The 18862-nt window shown below is 42.5% G+C and overlaps 1 protein-coding gene across 2 annotated transcripts in view; it reads left to right on the forward strand.

The window, feature by feature from the left end:
• The window catches only part of PML (PML nuclear body scaffold), a 76694-nt gene that overhangs the window by 40023 nt on the left and 17809 nt on the right, over window positions 1–18862 (forward strand). For both annotated transcript variants that reach the window (XM_074232688.1, XM_074232687.1), the window contains 3 exons: window positions 7908–8383; window positions 17265–17845; window positions 18204–18286. In XM_074232688.1, the coding sequence (XP_074088789.1) occupies window positions 7908–8383; window positions 17265–17845; window positions 18204–18286 (1140 nt within the window). The remainder of the gene's footprint in view (window positions 1–7907; window positions 8384–17264; window positions 17846–18203; window positions 18287–18862) is intronic.

Consider the following 18862-nt stretch of genomic DNA (forward strand, 5'->3'; position numbering starts at 1 on the left):
TACAAAGATAGAAGAGACAAGATCAAAGAAGAGAGAGACAGAGGAAAGATGAGGGGAGGAGATAGAGAGAGACAGGTATGATTAGGGAAAGGGAGAGAGAGAGAGAGAGAGAGAGAGAGAGAGAAACAATGAGGGGAGGAGAAAGAGACAGGGAAGATGAGGTGAGGAGACACATGGATACAGAGAAAAGGTTAGGAGAGGAGATGGAAAAACAGACAGAGGAAAGATGAGGGGAGGAGGGAGAGATAGACAAAGAGAAAAAGTGATAGGAGGAGATAAGAGGGAGAGAGCCAAAGATAGAGAAAAATGAGGGGAGGACTGAGTGAGAGACAGACAAGAAAGATGAGGAGGAGGGAAAAGAGCAATAGAAAGAGACAGGAAAGATGAGGAAAGGAGAAAGACAGAGGAAAGGTGATGGGAGAATAACGAGACAGATGGAGAAGATGAGGGGAGAAAAAAGAGACAGATGGAGATAGGAAAGATATGGCAAAGAGATAGAAAGAGATGGGGAAAATGAGGGGAGGAGACAGAAACAAAAGGAGAGAGAGGAAAGTTGAGGAGAGGAGAGAGACAGACAGAAAAGGTGAGGGTAGGAGATAGAGGGAGGGAGAAAGATGAGTCAGAAAGAGAGAGGCAGACAGACAGACAGAGACAGACACAGAGAGAGAGAGAGACAGACAGAGAGAAATGAGGGGAAGAAACAGGAAAGATTAGTGGAAGAGATACAGATAGAAAGAGAAAAAGAGAGGAAGAGAGGAAAATGAGGGGAAGAGACAGAGGAGGGATAAGGGTAGAAGAAAAAGAGAAGAAAAATGAGGGGAGGAGACAGAGAAAAATGTGAGGGCAGGAAATACACAGAGAGAGCCAGGGAAGAAAAATAAGGAAAGGCGAGAGACAGAGAGACAGGACAGAAGAGGGAAGGAGTTAAAGAGAAAGAAGTAGAGGAAAGGTGCTGGGAGAAGAAAGAGGAACAATGAGAGGAGGAGATAGACAAAGGCAAAGTAACAATGAGGGGAGGAAAAAGAGACAGAAAGAGGGGTAACATGAGGGGAGGAGACAGAAACAGGCAGGAACAGTGAGGGGAGAAAATAAGAGATAGAGGAAAGAGGAGGGGAGGAGAAAGAGAGACAGAGACAGACAAAGATGAGTGGAGGAAATAAAGGGATACAGAGGAAAGAATGGGAGGAAACAAGAGACAGGAAAGAGAAGGACAGGAGAAGAAAGAGATAGAAAAAGGAGGGGAGGAGACAGAAAAAGTGGGGGGAGGAAATTCAGAGAGACAGAAGAAAAATAAGGAAAGGAGAGAGTCAGAGGGAAGAAGAGGGAGGAGTTAAAAAGAAAGAGATAGAGGAAAGGTGCATGGAAAAGAAAGAGGAACAGTGAGAGGAGGAGATGAAGAGACAGACAGATAGTAACAGTGAGAGGAAGAGAGAGACAGACAGAGGTAACATGAGGGGAGGAGATAGAAAGAGGGGAGGAGATAGAAAGACAGAAGGAGAAAGACAGAGAGAGGAGAAAGAAAGAGGAGGAGACAGAAGATGAGGGGAGGAGATAGAAAGAGACAGGAAAGATTAGAAGAGGGGAGAGAGACAGTGACAGACAGGAAAGATGAATGGAGGAGACAGATTCAGAGGAAAGGTTATGGGAGGAGACAGAGACAGTCAAAGACAGAGGAAAGAGGAGGGTAGAAGAAGGAGAGAGAGATAGAAAAATTAGGGGAGAAGACAGAAAGATAGAGATAGAAAAGATGGGGAGAAAATACAGAGAGACAGACAGAGACAGAAAAAATGAGGGAAGGAAACAGAAATAGAAACAGAGGAAAGAAGTTAAAAAGAAAGATAAAGGAAAGGTGTGGGGGAAAGAGGAAAAATGAGAGGAGGAGCTAGAGAGACAGAGATGGAGATAAAGTGAAAGAGGGAGGGAGAAGAGGAGAGAGAGAGAATTGAAAAAAGGTACAGAAAGACAGGACAGATTGGGGAGGAGAGAGACAGATGGAAAAAGACAGAGAAAGGAAAAATGAGGGGAAGAGAGACAGAAAAGGTAAGGTGAGGAAATACAGAGAGAGGCACAGAGAATAATGAGGGGAGGAGTAAGAGAAAGAGATAGAGGAAAGATGAGGGGAAAAGAGAGGAAAAATGAGAGGAGGAAATAGAGAGTTAGATGGAAGAAAGAAGAGGGCAGGAGAAAGAGAGACAGAGAAAAGGTGATAGGAGGAGATAAAAGGGAGAGATGGAGACAGGAAAAATAAGGGGAGGAAACAGAGACTGAGGAAAGATGAGGACAGGAGACAGAAAAAGAGATAAAAGAGGAGCAATGAGAAGAGGAGATGGAGAGACAGACAAAGGAATAAATAGGATCAGAGAAAGAGAGATAGAAAGACAGGAAAGATGAGGGGAGGAGACAGAGAATATGAGAGAGAGGTAACATGAGGGGAGGAGATAGAGACAGAGAAACAATGAGGACAGGAAAGGAGAGTAAGAGAGGAAAGACAGGAGGAGGAGGAGGAGGAGTAGGGGAGAGAGAGAGAGCGAGAGCGAGAGCGAGAGCGAGAGCGAGAGCGAGAGCGAGAGAGAGAGAGAGAGAGAGAGAGAGAGAGAGATGAGACAGATACAAAGGAAAGGTTAGGGAAGGAGGGACAGAGGAAAGGAGAGGGTAGAAGAAGGAGATAGAAAAATAAGAGGAGGAGACAGAGTCAGAGAAAAGAGAAGAAAATTACAGAAAGGAGAAAGAGACAGAGACAGAAAAGAGGGAAGGAGAAAAAAGAGAGATAGAGGAAAAGAAAGAGGAGCAATGAGAGGAGGAGATGGAGAGACAGACAACAGAGTAACAATGAGGGGAAGAGAAAGAGACGGGGTAACATGAGGTGAGGAGATAGAGAGACAGACAGGAAAAGGAACAAAGAGGAGAGGGGATAGATAAAAGATGAGGAGAGGAGATAGAGACGGGAAAGATTAGGGGAGGAGAAAGACAGACTGAGAGAGAGGAAAGATGAGTGGAGGAGACAAAGAGATAGATACAGAGGAAAGGTCAGGGGAGGAGATAGAGACAGACAGGAAAGAGGAGGGTAGAAGAAGTAGAGAAAGATAGAAAAATGACAGGAGACAGAAAAATAGAGACAAGAAAAGATGAGGGAGAAAATACAGAGAGACAGAGCGAGAAAGACAGAAGGAAAATGAGGGGAGGAGACAAAGACAGGAAGGATTAGGAGAGGAGAGAGGCAGATGGAAAGAGATAGGAAAAATAAAGGGAAGAGACAAACTGATAGAGGCAGAGAAAATGTGAGGAGAGAGAAGAAAAATGAGGAAAGGAGAAAAAGAGACAGACAGAGGAAAGGTGAGGTTAGGAGATAAAGTGAAAGAGAGAGAGGGAGAAAGACTAGACAGAGAGACAGAGGAAAAGTGAGAAGAGACAGAAAAAGGTGAGGAGAGAAGAAAAAGACAGACAGAGGGAAGGAGTTAAAGAGAAAGAGAGGAAAGGTGCTGGGAAAAGAAAGAAAAAGAAGAAGAGGTAGACAGACAGAAAATATGAGAGGAGGAGATAGAGAGCAAAAATGGGAGGAGACAGAAGAGAAGAAAGGAGATAGAGACATGATAGACGGGGAAGAGACAGAGACAGACAGAGAGAGAGAGAGAGAGAGAGAGAGAGAGAGAGAGAGAGAGAGAGAGAGAGAGAGAGAGAGAGAGAGAGAGAGATGGAGACAGAGGAAAGATTAGGGGAGGATCTAGAGATGGAGACAGGAAAAATAAGGGGAGGAAACAGAGACTGAGGAAAGATGAGGACAGGAGACAGAAAAAGAGATAAAAGAAAGATAGGAGAGAGACTGTGATAGGAAAGATTAGAGGAGGAGATAGAGAGAAAAATGAGGGAGGAGACAGAGGCAGAAAATAGATGAGAGGAGGAGCTATAAACAGAGGAAAAATAGACTGTGAGCCAGACAGAGAAAAAAAATGATAGGAGGAGAGAGACAGAAACAGGAAAGATGAGGGGAAGAGATAAAGAGATACATAGAGAGAAAAATGAGGGGAGAATACTGAGATTCAAGAGAGGGAGAGTGCAAAAATGAGGTTCAGAGTCAGAGACAGAAGAAAGAAAGGAAACAGAAAGACAGAGACAGAGCAAAGATGAGAGGAGGGGACAGAAAAAGAGATAGAGAAAAGATACAGGGAGGAGAGAGACTGTTAGGAAAGATTGGGGGAAGAGAGAAAAAATGAGGGGGAGGAGAGAGAGACAGACAGAGACGGTGGAAAGATTGGGGGAGGAGATAAAGAGAGAGAAAAATGAGGGGAGGAGATAGACTGATACAGGAAAGATGAGGGGAGGAGACAGAAAACAAGACAAAAGAAAAATGAGGGAAGAAGAAAGAGACAAGATTCAGGAAAGATGAGGGGAGGAGAGAGAAAAAATGAGGGGAGAAGACAGAAGAAGAGTCGGAGAAAGAGGAAGGATTAGGGAAGGAGATAGGAAAAGAGAAGAAAGATGAGTGGAGAAGACCGAAGAAAGATGAGGGGAGGAGAAAGAGAGACAGAGGAAAGACAAGAGGAGATAGAAACAGGAAAGATGAGAGGTTGAGTCAGAGAAAATATGTGAGAGGAGGAGATAGAGCAAAAATGGAGGAGACAGAAGAAAGATGAAGAGAGAGGAGACAGAGGAAAGGTGGAGATCGAGATAAAGAGACAGAGGAGAGATGAAAGGAGGAGCCAGCCAGCCAGAGATAGAAAATATGGAAACAGAGAAAGAGACAGACAAAAGATGAGAAGAAAAGTCAGAGAGACAGAGACAGAAGATGGATGAGGGGAAGAGACAGACAAAGACAAGGGGAGGAGAAGGAGAGACAGGAAAGATGAGGGGATGAGATAGAGAAAGAAAAGCATATGAGAGGAGGAGATAGCAAAAGTGGGATGAGAAGAAAGATGAAGAGAGCAGATAGAGGAAAGATAGAGATAGAGAGAAAAAGATAGTTGATAGATAAAGGGAGGAGACAGACAGATGAGGAAAGATTAGGGAAGGAGAGACAGAGGAAAAATGAGGGGAGGAGCTAAAGAGAGAGACAGAGGAAAGATGAGGGTAGGAGACAGACAGAAAATAGATGAGGGGGAGGAAATAGAAGAGAGACAGAGATAGAGTAAAATGAGGGGAGGAGACAAGAGATCCAGACAGAGCGGGAAGATTGGGGAAGAGATAAAGAGACAGAGACAGAAGAAAAATGAGTGGAGAGGAAAGAGACAGATAGAGACAGGAAAAAATGAGTGGAGGAGATAAAGATACAGGAAAAGACAGAGAAAAAGAGAGGAGAGATGTAGGGAAGAGAGAGAGAAACGGGAAAGATAAGGGAGGAGGAGGAGGAGGAGGGGAGAGAGAGAGAGAGAGAGAGAGAGAGAGAGAGAGAGAGAGAAGAAAAATGGGAGTAGAAAGAGAGATACAGAGACAGAGGAAAGATGAGGGGAGAAGACAGAATGAGAGAGAGATAAAGCAAAAATGAGGAGCAGAGATAGAATGACAGAGACAGAGGAAAGAGGCAGGAAGGAGAGATGGACAGAGACAGTGGAAAGTTTGGGGGAGGAGACAAAGAGACTGAAAGAAACAGAAAAAATGAGGGGAGGAGACAGAGTGCCAAAGACAGAAGAAAAATGAGAGGGGGGAAAATTGAGTTAAAAAGAGACATAGGAAAGATGAAGGGAGGAGATAGGGAGAGAGACAAGAGACAGAGGAAATATAGGGGAGAAGAGAGGGAGAATGAAGGGGAGAATGAGTTAGAGGAAAAATGAGATGAGACAGAAAGACAGAGACAAAGCAAAGATGAGAGGAGGAGATAGAGATAAAGGAAAGATGAGTGGAGGAGACAGAGAAAGAGTTAGGGAAAAGATGTAGGGAGGAGCCAGTCAGAGAGACAGAGGGAAAATGAGGGCAAGATTTAGAGAGACAGGAAAAATGAGGGGAGGAAGTAGAGACAGTCAGAGAGAGAGGGAAGATAAGGGGAGGAGACAAACAGATACACAGAGGAAAGATGAGAGAAGGAGAAAGAAAGTGCCAGAGGGGAGAAGAAAGAGACAGAAAGACAGAGGAACGATGATGGAAGAAGAGAGACAGAGTCAGGAAAGATGAGAAGAAAGAGATAGAGAGCAAAGATATGAGAAAGAGATGGAAAGAGACAGGAAAAATGAAGGGAGGAGGCAGAGAAAGTAGAGACAGGAAGGATGAGGGGAGGAGACAAAGAGAAAGGAAAGATGAGAGAAGCTAGAGAGAGAGACAGGAAATATGAAGGAAGAGATGGGAGAGCAAAAGAGACTAAGAAATAGAGAGATAACATGAGGGGAGGAGATAGAGACAGAGGAACAAAGAGGAGAGGAGAAAGAGGAAAGATGAGGGAAGGGGATAGAGATTCAGACAGAAAAGATTAGGGGAGGGGAGAGACTGAGACAGGAAAGATGAGGGGAGAAGACAGATACAGAGGAAAGGTTAGGGGAGGAGACAAAGAGACAGAAAAGAGGTGGGTAGAAAGAGAAAAGTAGAAAAATGAGAGGAGGAGACAAAGATAGAAACAGAGAAAAGCTGAAGGGTGAAAAATAGAGAGATAGACAGACAAAGAGATAGAGAGCCAGACAGAGACAGAGACAGAAGAAAAATGAGGGAAGGGGAAAGAGAGACAGAGGAAAGATGAGGGGAGGAGAAAGAGATACAAAGGAAAGAGGAGGGGAGTAGAGAGAGACAGAGAAAAGGTGATGGGAGAAGGTAGAGAGACAGAAAAAATGAGGGGAGAGGTTAGAAAGAAGAAAGATGAGGGGAAAAGAAAGAGGAAAAATGAGAGGAGATAAGATGAGGGTAGAAGATAGATACAGAGGAAAGGTTAGGGGGAATAGAGATACAGGAAAGAGGAGGGTAGAAGAGGGAGAGAAAGAGATGGGAAAATGAGGAGAGGAGATAGAGAAAAGGTGAGGGGAGAAAAATATATATAGAGAGAGCGAGACAGACAGAAGAAAAATGAGGAAAGGAGACAGGAAAGAAGAGGGGGAGGAGTTAAAGAAATAGAGGAAAGGTGTTGGTGGGGAGGGGGATAGAAAGAGGAACAATGAGAGGAGGAGATGGAGAGACAGAAGAGACAGTAACAATGAGGGGAGGAGACAGAAACAGGAACAATGTGGGGAATAGAAAGCCAGACAAAGACAGGAAAGATGTGGGGAGGAGACAGAGACAGTCAGAGACAGAGGAAAGAGGAGGGTAGAAGAAGGAGAGAAAGAGATAGAAAAATAAGGGGAGAAGACAGAAAGATAGAGACAGAGAAAAGGTGAGGGGAGAAAATACAGAGAGACAGAGAGCTAGACAGGAGGAAAAATGAAGGAAAAAGAGAGACAGAAACAGGAAAGAAGTTAAAGAGAAAGAGGAAAGGTGTGAGGAAAGGAGAGAAGAAAAATGAGAAGAGATAGACAAAGACAGAGTAACAAAGAGGGGAGAAAAAGAGAGATGGAGATATGGGGGGTCACATGAGGGGAGGAGATAGAGGAGAGAGACAGGAATGATTAGGGGAGGGGAGAAGATAGAGAGACAGAGTCAAAGGAATAGTGAGGGGAAGAGAACAAGAAAGAGAGAGGAAAGGGGAGGGGAGGAGAAAGAGTGGTAACATGGGGGAGAGACAGGAGAGCTGCAGTTTGAATCTGGCAGGATGCCCTCAGCAGTTTCACTCAAGGGTTACTGAGAATAGGTATCAGGAGCTGGGAAGGGGCCGTGGCTCTGGGTGTGAGGGCTTGAGTTCCAGTTCTGTCTCTGACCTTGGATAGCTCACTTTCTTCAGTTTCCTTCTCTTTGGGAGGCAGGGATTGCTCTGCTGGCCTTGGGCAGGTGAGTCCCCGCTCTAGTCCTACCTGCGGGAGGGGTTGACTCCAGAGGGTGACTTCTTGATGTTCTCTCCCCAGGCCATCAATGAGGAGTTTTGTTTCCTGCTGTGTCACAGCTGTAAATCAGAGTCCAAATGTCCCAAACTCCTCTCCTGCCTACACACCATCTGCTCCAAGTGTATGGAGAGCCATGAGCCGGCCGGCCAGTGCCCCATATGCCTGGACTCCTATTCCGAAGAGGCCAACCTGCGCTCCATGGACAACCTCTTCTTTGAGAGCCTGCAGCGGCGGATCTCCGTCTACCAGAACATCGTCCAGGGTGGGGCCGAAGCCACCTGCAACCGCTGCCGGGAGTCGGCTGACTTCTGGTGCTTCGAGTGCGAGCAGCTTATCTGCACCAGGTGCTTTGAAGCCCACCAGTGGTTCGTGAAGCATGAGGCCAGGGCCGTGGATGAGCTGAGGAAGGAGTCGGCCAAGGATTTCCTTGATGGCACCCGGAAATCCAACAACCTCTTCTGCCCCAACCCCACCCACCGGACCCCATCCCTCACCAGGTAAACCTCCAAGGATTCAGAAGCAGAGAGTGTCTGGGAGCCAAGCAGTGACTTTGGGGAGGGGGGCTCACAACAGTTCAAGTCAGGCAACTGAGAGGACCTTAACCCCTCATTTTATATATATGAGGAAACTGAGGCCTAGCAAGATCGAGAGACTCATTGGAGCTCACACTTGGATAAAAAGAAGTAAAATAGGATCAGCTATATAGGAATACCTGCTATTTGGTGGGTAGAGGGAGGGAGAAAGAAAGATTTGGAACCTCAGGGACCTCAGAGTTTGCCCAGTACCACTTCCTCATTTTACACATGAGGAAACTGAGGCCTAATGAGATTAAGAGACTTTTGTGAATGAAATGTCCTCTTCTAGAAAAAATAGAACTGCTTGAATTCAGAGGGCCTATTGAACATAATTTTCTTCTATTTCTTTTTCTTGCCTGTTTTTTCCCCCAGGAACATAGTTAATGAAGAAATTTGTTTTTCATGTCTCTACATATTTGTAATGGTTTTTAGTTTCTTGCCTTTTAAATGGAGAAAGGGGAAGAGAAGAGAGAAAATATGAAATTGAAAAATAAAGTATTTAAAACTAAAAGACTCAGACAGACAGACAGATAGAAGAGGAGGGACATGACTTAGGGAGGCCATCAAGGTCTCATCAGAGGAGTACTCTCAAAATGGAAGAAATGCTTCCTCCCCACCCACAGAAATTATTATTCAAAGTTGTGAAATAAGAGAAGCAAATTAACTTAATAGATTTGGGGAGATCCCAGATCAGAGGCTTATAGACCTCTTTTGTGGCCTCCAGTAAATCATTTGACCTCTCTGGGTCTCATTTTTTTTCAGACATACACAAAATGAGGAAGGAAAACCAGATGGTCCTCTTCTCTTTGACCCTAGGTCCTTTCTAGCTTCAGAGCTAAGATCAACCCTCTACTTTTCCCACAATTGTATAAGTAGCTCCCATAGGATGTGAAACCCCAGAGTGACCTGAGTAGACTCTTCATCTCAAGCAACCTCTTTGCTTAACAGGAGGCTTTGCAGGGGTCCAAGACCACTCAGTGATTTCTTAAAATCCCTTTCCTTTGAATAATGTCTATGCTTTTATTTATTTATTTTTTTTGAGACAGTCAGGACTTGCCCAGGGTCACATAGTTAAGGGTCTGAGGACAGATTTGAACTCACGTGACCTAGTCCTTGTTATTTTTAAAATAAAAACCACATTTGTTCATTATCTGACCGACACAATCAGTGAAATATCAATGTTACCACAGAAAGCTGTTGTTTTCTTACTCAGACAAATGCCAAAGCCACCTATATCCCCCAGACTTCTTGACTATGCCGCCTCAGTCGTAAATGACTATGGTTTGTGCAGTAATGAGGCACCAGGCAGCATGGGTGTTGAGAGTCTAGCCAGGCTGGGCTTTCCAGGAGGGTGTCAGGGTCTCCTGATTTACATATTTTCATTTCCCAGTAATTTCAATTCTAGCCGGAGGTACCACGTTTGATTTGGCACCACAGGAGCTGGGTTCATTTGCCAGCCTTGACAGCTTTTGAATCCGGGCAACCTTAAATTAATAACTTAAATTCTTTGGTTCAGTTTCCAAATGAATGGGCTTGGACTAGATACCCCTGAGATCCTTTCTCTCTCAAGATCTGTGACCTTGTTTATGAGACTGAACTAGTAATTTTGCCTTTGTTTGTTCCACTCATACTTAGCACTTTATTTGTAATATGATAATAGAAGTTTTTTGAATGCTTGTTGACTTGGGTGACTTATCTGAGATCCCACCTGGGAAAGGAGCAGAGCCAGGTCCTCAAGAGTTTGCCCAGCAACCAACCCATTTCATGTATCTTCAGCCTATACAAGAGACGATGGCTACATCTATCTTTTTGGTCATCTTTTTGTTATTATTATTATAGGAGTTAGGCAGATGTCTCAGGATGGGCTTTTTCCTGAAACTTATAAAATCATCTTCTTACCTGACTCTCCAGGGAGAACCTTAGAATGCCAGCTCTTTGAGGACAGGGATCTGTTAGGATGTGAATGGTAAAGAGTTGACTTCCTCCATTAGTCATCTTTGTAGCATATATTTCTTTCTCTAGAGCTATTATCCTCTAAACCTCCAGGATTATTCCTATTGAAATGCTAATATCTCTGGGTAGTGTGAGGAGAGAGAAATAATAATGGTCACTTTGGATTTTTGTTTCGTAGTAAAGTTTACCCTACCCATTCCATTTGGAGTTGATGTCCAAACCTATTTTTCACCAAACTACTTTACAGTTTTCCCAGAAATTCTTTTAAATAGAGGGGCTTTCTCCCATTAGTTTGTGTTTGCATTTCACAGAGTCATAGGATTTGAGAGTTAGAAGGGATCTCAGAGATCACCTCTACACAAAAGGAATCCCCACTGTAACATCCCTAACAAATTTTTGAGAGCCCTGTGAAGAGCTCTGTGGAATGGTGAACCATCAAGTTCTCAAGTTGGCCCATTCTGCTTTGGGATAGTTCAAATTCTTAGAAAGAAACCTAAATTTGCCTCTTGGAACTTGTCTTCATTGCTTCTGGTTCTGTGCTCAGGGCCAAAGGGAACAAGTTTATTTTATTAAATATTAGGCGAGTCATATTAGTTTTCTTCTAGGTCATACTTTTCTAATCTGTTTTACACAATGTACTTTTCTCATCTGTTTCATTTTAAATATATTTTTCATTTTGTAACCAGCCTCAAAACATATTTATAATGACTTTTTTTTTGTAATTTAGTTTGAAATCCAGTAATGCTTGTCTTCCTTCAGCAGAGGCTTTTAACCCAGGGTTGGTAAACTTGTTGGTTTTTTTTTTAATATTTTCATAGCTGTATTTTATAATTGGTTTTCTTTGTAATCCCATGTATTTTATTTTATATATATAAAAGCATTATTCTGAGAAGAGGTCCATAGGCTTCACCAGACTGCCAAATGGGTCCGGGACACACAAAAAAAGGTGAGAAAAAACCTGCTTTAGTGGATAACGTCTCTGACCTAGACCTTCCTTAAAGTCCTACAGTAAGAGGAACTTCTTTGCTTCTATTTTATTGTTGAGTGGCTCCATTGTTAGGAAATCCTCAATCCTCAACTTTCTTGGGCTCTGTTGGTCACCTTCTGTTCCTTGACACTCTCCTGGACCTGCTCCTACCTATCTGACCCCTCCATCTTAAAGCCCTTTGCTGTCCCTCCATCACCATGATGCCTCTAAAGGTGGGTGTGCCCCTAGGCTCCATACTAGGCTCCCTTCTCTTTCTGAGAACCTCCCTTAATGATCTCTTCAACACCCATTGGTTCAGTTTTCATCCCTCTTTCCAGCCCTGGTTTCTCCAATGACCTGTAGTCATATATTTCCCACTGTTTTTTGGATGTCCCATAGGCATCTCAAAGTCAACAACAGACTCCTTATCGTTACCCCCAAACCCTCCCTACTTCTGAACTTTCCTCTTACTATCACTTCCAACACCACCCTTTCAGTTGTTCAGACTTTGTCACCCTCAGAGTAAGCCCTGCTCACTCACTTAAATATCCAGTCCATTGCCAAATCTTGTCATATCTACCTTCTTAATATCTCTTGTATAGGTTACTTCCTTTCCACATACATAGCCACAACACTAGTCTCAATCCTCACTTACCTATTGATTATAATAGTCTTCCAAATAGTTTTCCAGCCTCAAGATTTTTCCAATCCTAATTCATTTTCCACTCAACTGCCAACCTTTTTTTTCCTAAATCATAAAGTTTTCCCTTGCTCAGTGACTTCCCCTACTGTCTTGTTTCCTCTAGGATCAGACAAAATTCTCCTTTGGGATTTACAGCTATAATCTGATTTCTTCCTAGCTTTCCAGTCTTCTACTTTACTCCCCCCCCCCCCCACAAACTGATCCAGCTATTTGCAGATCTCCAGTATCCATCTCCCCTTTCTGTGGCTTCACCCTGGGTATTCCTCATTCATGCATCAGTACTTTGCCCCTTGACCTCTGCCTCTTAGTTTTGCTGACTTCTTTCAAGACATAGCTAAAATTCTCTTTTCTTCTTCTGCAGGATCCTTCTGGTCCCCCTTGCCTCCCCTTCCACTTGTCCTTTCTACCTTCATAATGTCTCTTAATATATGTCCCCTTCTCTTCATACACATAGCCAAAACCCTAGTCTGGACTCCCACTTACCTGGATGATTACAATAGTCTTCCAAATGGTCTTCTAGCCTCAAGTCTCCCCCCCCCCCACCCTAATCCATTCTCCATTCAACTGCCAACATTTCTAAATCATTAGGTTTGACCATATTATTCCTTTCCACAATGACTTCCCCCTGGTTCCCTTGCTTCCAGTTGAATGGTTACTGCCTTTCCTTTCATCTCCTCTCTCTATATCTTATATATACTTATATTTGCCCGTGTCTTCCCCATTAAAATGTATTTTCCTTGAGAACAGGGACCCTCTTAACTTTTCTTTGTATGTCCATAGCTTAGCATAATGCAGATAAATGTTTAATAGTTGCCAAAATCTGATTCCCACTTATTTTTGTTCTTTCCATCTTCTGAAGCAAAACAAATATAACCATTTTTTTTTCAAATGACAACCCTTCAGGTATTTCCATACAATTCAAGGTTTAAAAGATGTAGGATTGGAATGAACCTTGAAGATCTATTCATGGAATAGACTAACCTATTATTTTATAAATAAAAAAATCCTGGCCCCAAGAAGTATAGTAATTTACCCAAGGTCACAACCCAAAGAAGAGGAGGAGGGTCTGTCTTCAAATCCACATCTTGTTCAGTCCTTCCAGCTTCCATAGCCTATCTTCTTCCAGGCCTTCACTTGTCCAGACTGAGCCTTCCTGCTTCTTTCAGCTACTCCTTGGATGACAGGGTCAGCAAACCCTTACCTTACCTCTCTTGCTTTGCTTCTCTAGGTGTGGTCTCTCTTGTCCCTGTTGTTCTGAAGAGTATCCCAAGTGTGGTTTTAAATAGAACAGAATTTAGTGGGTCTTGTGCTAGGAACAGTAGTCCTGTGATCTTTCAGAAAGAAGGAAATAAGCATTTATTAAACACCTACTGTTTATCAGGCTCTGTGCTAAGTGCTTTATAGATATCAAATGAGGTAGGGGCTATCATTTTAATCATCTTACAAATGAGGAAATTGAGGCAGACAGGTTAAGGGACTTGCCTAGGGTAGCACAGCTAATAAATGCCTGAGTGTGAATTTGATCTCAGTTCTTCCTAATTGTAAGTCAAGAGTTCTATCCACTATAGTACCCCAAAAGACTTTTCCAGAATCACATAAAAGGTAAATTAGAGAGGGGGCATTTTGAGCCCTTTTCTTTGGGCTTCAAATACAGAACTTCTATCATTATACCAATTGAACCCATGTTAGCTCTTGGACTTTCCTTCCACAATGGCCACAAACTATCATTTCTTTAATAACATTTTAAACCCCTTCTATTAGTTAATATCATATTTATTCCTTCATTTGTTTATTTAAACATCGGAGACAGTAGCCAGGAAAATTACATCTTCAAGATGATTACGATTTGTTGACTTAAGCTCATGATGGCACTAGATGGTCTTTTGCCAGTCATAGAATTTAGAGATGGAAGGAGGGTTCATAGAGGGTGTGTAGTCCAAATTTATTCTTGTCCAAGAGATTTGAGGGTTTAGGGAATAGTTGGTGGAGCCCAAGCTGAGAAAGCCTTGAGTCTCCTCTTCCACTGAGCTACCTCTCCCCAAGGACTGATAAGCCACCCAGCAGAGGAATCTCTCCAGGGTCTAAGCACACCTCTTCTTCTCTGGAAAATGGATAAAATCATAGATGAGTTGTTTTTTGGTGGGGTTTTTTCCTGCCACCACTAGGAAAGATGTAGAGGCTTCCAGAACTGCATTAGAGTAAGAAGTAGCCACAGAGATAATACCACATCTCTGGAAGCATTGAAGGACTATGAAGAGGTGGTAGTAGATTGTAGGATATGGAGTCAAGAGGGAGTTGGATTTTAGAGCTTTCTCTAACCTTTATCTTTGAGATAGTAGACAAGTTATTTTATTTCCCTGAGCCTCAATTTCTTTATTTGTAATATGGGGATTTTTTTTCCTCTTTAGTTAGCTGACTTCGTCCTTGGAAGGAAGACATGATGTAATTATTATTGGAAGCATACATATACCCACAGACATATAGACACATAAATACACATACATCCTGGGAAGGAAGACATAGTCTTGCATATTGGGATATATACTCATTTTACTATAGTATAACTGGTATAGTAGAAAATATATATATATATATATATATATATATATATATATATATACATACACACACACACACACACACACACACACCCCCATACATTAGGACTTATTCACACTTACTAACTTACTATTGAGTTTATTATTTGCAAACATAATATATAATATAATGTTATATACATGTGTATGTATGTACATATATTGTGTGTATATATTCTGTATAATTATATCCAGTGTCTCTTTTTATCCTCATAAAAACTCAGAAAATGTTTTTAAATTTTGATTTTTTGAATTGAGGAAGTGGGGACTGAGACAGGGTAACAATGTCCCATTTGCCCCAGTGAGGTGCAAAACAAAATCTTCTTAAAGAAAAACTAATGTTCTTTCTACCACACAACATGAGGACAGAGTGGCTTAGATCATTCAGATAAATTCCATAAACATTTATTAAGTACTTACTGTATACAAAGTACTGGGAAACTATAAGGAAGAGAGAGAGAGACACATTAGTGATCACGGTAATGCAGGTACCCCTTCAGGACAGGTGGATCACAGCTGGTCCGGCCCCTTACATCCTGTTTGGTTCCTATCCTTGTCCTCCTTGTGCCATAAATTCTTCCAAGGATATCCACTCAACATACTTGTGGTTTTCCTTAAGTTCTTTTGATATTTCATGAATGTCCATGGAGTATACCCATTATCCATTGGTTATTCCTTGCTTATGCCATATGAACAGACAGTCTTACATCTCTCCAGTGTTATATACAATGTTACTGGAAGATTATTGTTATTGAAAAGATGGGCTTTTGTTTCCAGGAGAAATTGGGGTTCTTTAAAAGTAATTTCCCAAAGTCAGCCCCAGCCAACCATGCTTAATCTGGCTCATCATTTGAGTTACTCAGTTCCTTTATCTTAAATGTGTACAATATATATGAACTAATGGTTGTTCACGTTGCTCATCCAACCAGATGTCACAAAATGAACATGGACATTCTTCAGTCACTTGATTTTTCTCAGTGTTCTTAGTTAGATTATACTCTGTTGAGTGACTATGAATCTCATTTAGGTTTCAAAGACCCATTCTAAGAATTTCTAGTCTATGGTGATATTGGCCCTTTTATCATTTCCCATTTTTTCAGACCTAAATAGGCTTGCTTTAACAAACAAGGTCATTGCATGCCAAATCTGCTCATTTTTCAATCTTTTGTTTAATATGATATTGATTTGGATCTCTGTGTTCACAAGTCAGTGATCTGGCTATACATAGGCAGCTGACACAGAAACAACTCATCAATAGCTAATCATTTCTGATAGCTAAACTATAATCCTTTTGATTTTTATGATATTTTCTGATGCTTAACACATCTCATAGCAACCTGTTTTGTGAAGCATGTGACCAAAGTATCCCTGCCTTTTAACTTAGAAATTCCATTGTTGGGAATATGACGCAGGGAAGGCAGTGATAAAAGAAAGGATCCCAAAAGTTTCATCCATGCCTCGAATATTGATGCAGCACTTTTTATTATGGCAGAGAGGTGGAAACAAAGTAGATGTCCAGAGGTTAAGGGATGGCTAAACAAATTGTGGGAAGTGAACGCAACAGAGTATAACTGTACATATGAGAAATGATGAGTGTGATGCCTGCAGAAAGACTCACATGGACAAGGCAAAGTGAAGTAAGGCAAACTAGGACAACAGCATATTCAGTGATACCTTTAAGTCTATCTCCTTGAGTGGAGAGTTCTCCAGAGCGGATAACTAAGCATATTCCAGCGATCTGACTTTTTGAGGGAACTGTATTTTGGAGGGGCAGTGTCACGTACTATTGTAAAAAAACATTTGATTGGTATAACATGCTGTTGTTACATGGTATAAGTTAACCCTTCACATTTCTTCACATAGATTATCAGTTTTCAGAAAATGTATTTAAATTTCATGATATCTAGATTGCAAGTTAGACCTGGGTTCTAGTCCCAATACTAAGTAGTTCAGTGTTTGACAGTGGACCAGTCATTCCCCATTTCTGAGTGAAGAACATGATCTGTGTCAACTTTCCCTTTTCTTGATTCTACCCTCGTGCGCTAACCTCTAATCCGGTTCTCAGACCAGGGATAACTCTCTTTCTCTCCCATTACAAGACATTGATTAAAAATAATTGTCAGTAGGAATAAGCATAGATGCTTTGGGAACCATATTAGAGCTCTCAAGTTCATATTGAACCATTGGGCCTGAAAAGCAATCAGTTTGAATCTATAAAGGGTTTGGGCATTGAAAAGCACTTTAGACCCATGATCTTAACAAGGTTCCACTAAAAAAAAAATAGCCTCTAAGACCAGGGCAAGTCTCTGTTTAGGGGTGAAGAAATCCCAAGAATGGAATGAATAGGTAATAAATTCCCTAGTCAAGTAGGTGTCCCAACAGAAACCCCTTTTTTGAGATAGTATTGATAAGATTTATGTTTCTGGTTAGATGTTGGACTAGTTGACCTGTGAAGTGATGACTTATTAAAGGTTATACAATTAGTGGTAGAAGTGGGACCCAAACCCTTGTCTTTCCATTTCCAAGTCTAAGGTTCTCAAACTTGGATACACCACCCTGACTTTTTTTTTTAAATTTCCATAGCATCTACTGCCGAGGTTGTGCCAAACCCATCTGCTGTACCTGCGCTCTTCTGGACAGCAACCACAAGGACCAATACTGCGCCATCAGCTCTGAGATCCAGCAGCGACAGGAAGAGCTGGTCAAGATCACTGGAGACCTGAAGACCCAAGAGAATACCTTCAGAGAAGCTCATGATGAGATCCAGGCATCCATTGACCACCTGGAACAGGTGAAGAAGGAGACCGAAGACCTGATCCATTCCCAGGTCCAGATCATGGTGGAACAGATCCAGGCCAAGGAGAAGGAGCTTCTGGAGACCGTAGAGGGTCAGTACCAGCAGAGCCATGAGGAGATGGCAGGAAAGCTTCGCCACCTGAATGGCATGCTTCAGCGCATCCAGAATGGTGAGCTCTTGGTGGAGAAGATCCAGCACTACGCCTCAGACCAGGAGGTCTTGGAGATGCACAACTTCATCCGGGAAGCTCTGGAGCACCTCAACAAGGAGAAGCCGATGAACGTCCCGAACGGAGTCAAGATGGAGGAGTTTGAAGATTGCAAGGCCAAACTCCAGGCTCTGTTTGCCCGAGTCACCAAGGACAAAGGTAATGAGGATCCAGAGCACCCAAGATCAATAGTAATGAGGCAAGCTATAGGCAAAGAGCTGGGGGTGGTTGGTCTGGAAAAAAGACTAGGGAGGCAGAGAGAGGGAATGGCTTCTGTTCAGGTGATTTTTAATGAGGAAAAAATCCTACAATTAGAGCTGTCTGACTCATAAATGTTAGAATCTGAACTCATATCCAAGTCCCACAGTACTTTCTGTCAGGTGACACTGTCTCTCCTAGAGGGAGAAGCAAGCAGACCCTGAATTGAGGCCTCCACCCCCACCCCAGCTTTCCCAAAGAGAATTTGACTAGTAGGATGCTCTGGGAGCTTGATCAGGTGTCTCTTCTTCTTCCACAGTTTCTGAACCTGAAAACCTTGAGATTGAGGAAAAGAAGGAGGAGCCCATGGAGCCCACCACCATCAACACAGACAGCGACTCGGTGAGATGGTCCTAAGAGCCAGGGTGGGGGCGTGAAGGAATAGAGATCCAGTGAAACCCAAACATATTTCTTCCCATACACTCACTTCCTGGTACTGCAGTCAAAAAGAGATAGACATAAAGACACAACTTACATAGCTCTGTCTTCTTATTTTTTAATAAATCATTTTTTATTTGAGAGGGACTATAGCAGAACAGATGGAGAACTGTCCCTGGAAACAGAAAGATCGGTTCAAATTCTTCCTCATTTATTTGCTAGTTATGTGACCTTGGGCCAATCTCTTTAACCACTTTCTCTACCTCAGTTTTCCCATCTCTCCAATAGGGATAATATTAGCAGCACCTTCCTCACAGAATTGTTGAGGAGCAAATGAGATTCCATATTATAAAGAGCCTTGAAAACCTGTCTAAGTGCTCGCCCTTATTGAGGTTTGCAAAGGGCAGTCTTTTGGGGGGGGGGGGAGAAAAGCAGAAAAAACAACTAGACCTCAAACCCAAAGACAAAATCTTAAGATTGGAATCATAGAAGCTAAGCCTTGAAGGAATCTCAGACAAATCTAACCTATGAGGATAAAGA

The sequence above is a fragment of the Macrotis lagotis genome, chromosome 4, assembly GCF_037893015.1.
Source record: "Macrotis lagotis isolate mMagLag1 chromosome 4, bilby.v1.9.chrom.fasta, whole genome shotgun sequence".
NCBI lineage: Eukaryota > Metazoa > Chordata > Mammalia > Peramelemorphia > Peramelidae > Macrotis > Macrotis lagotis.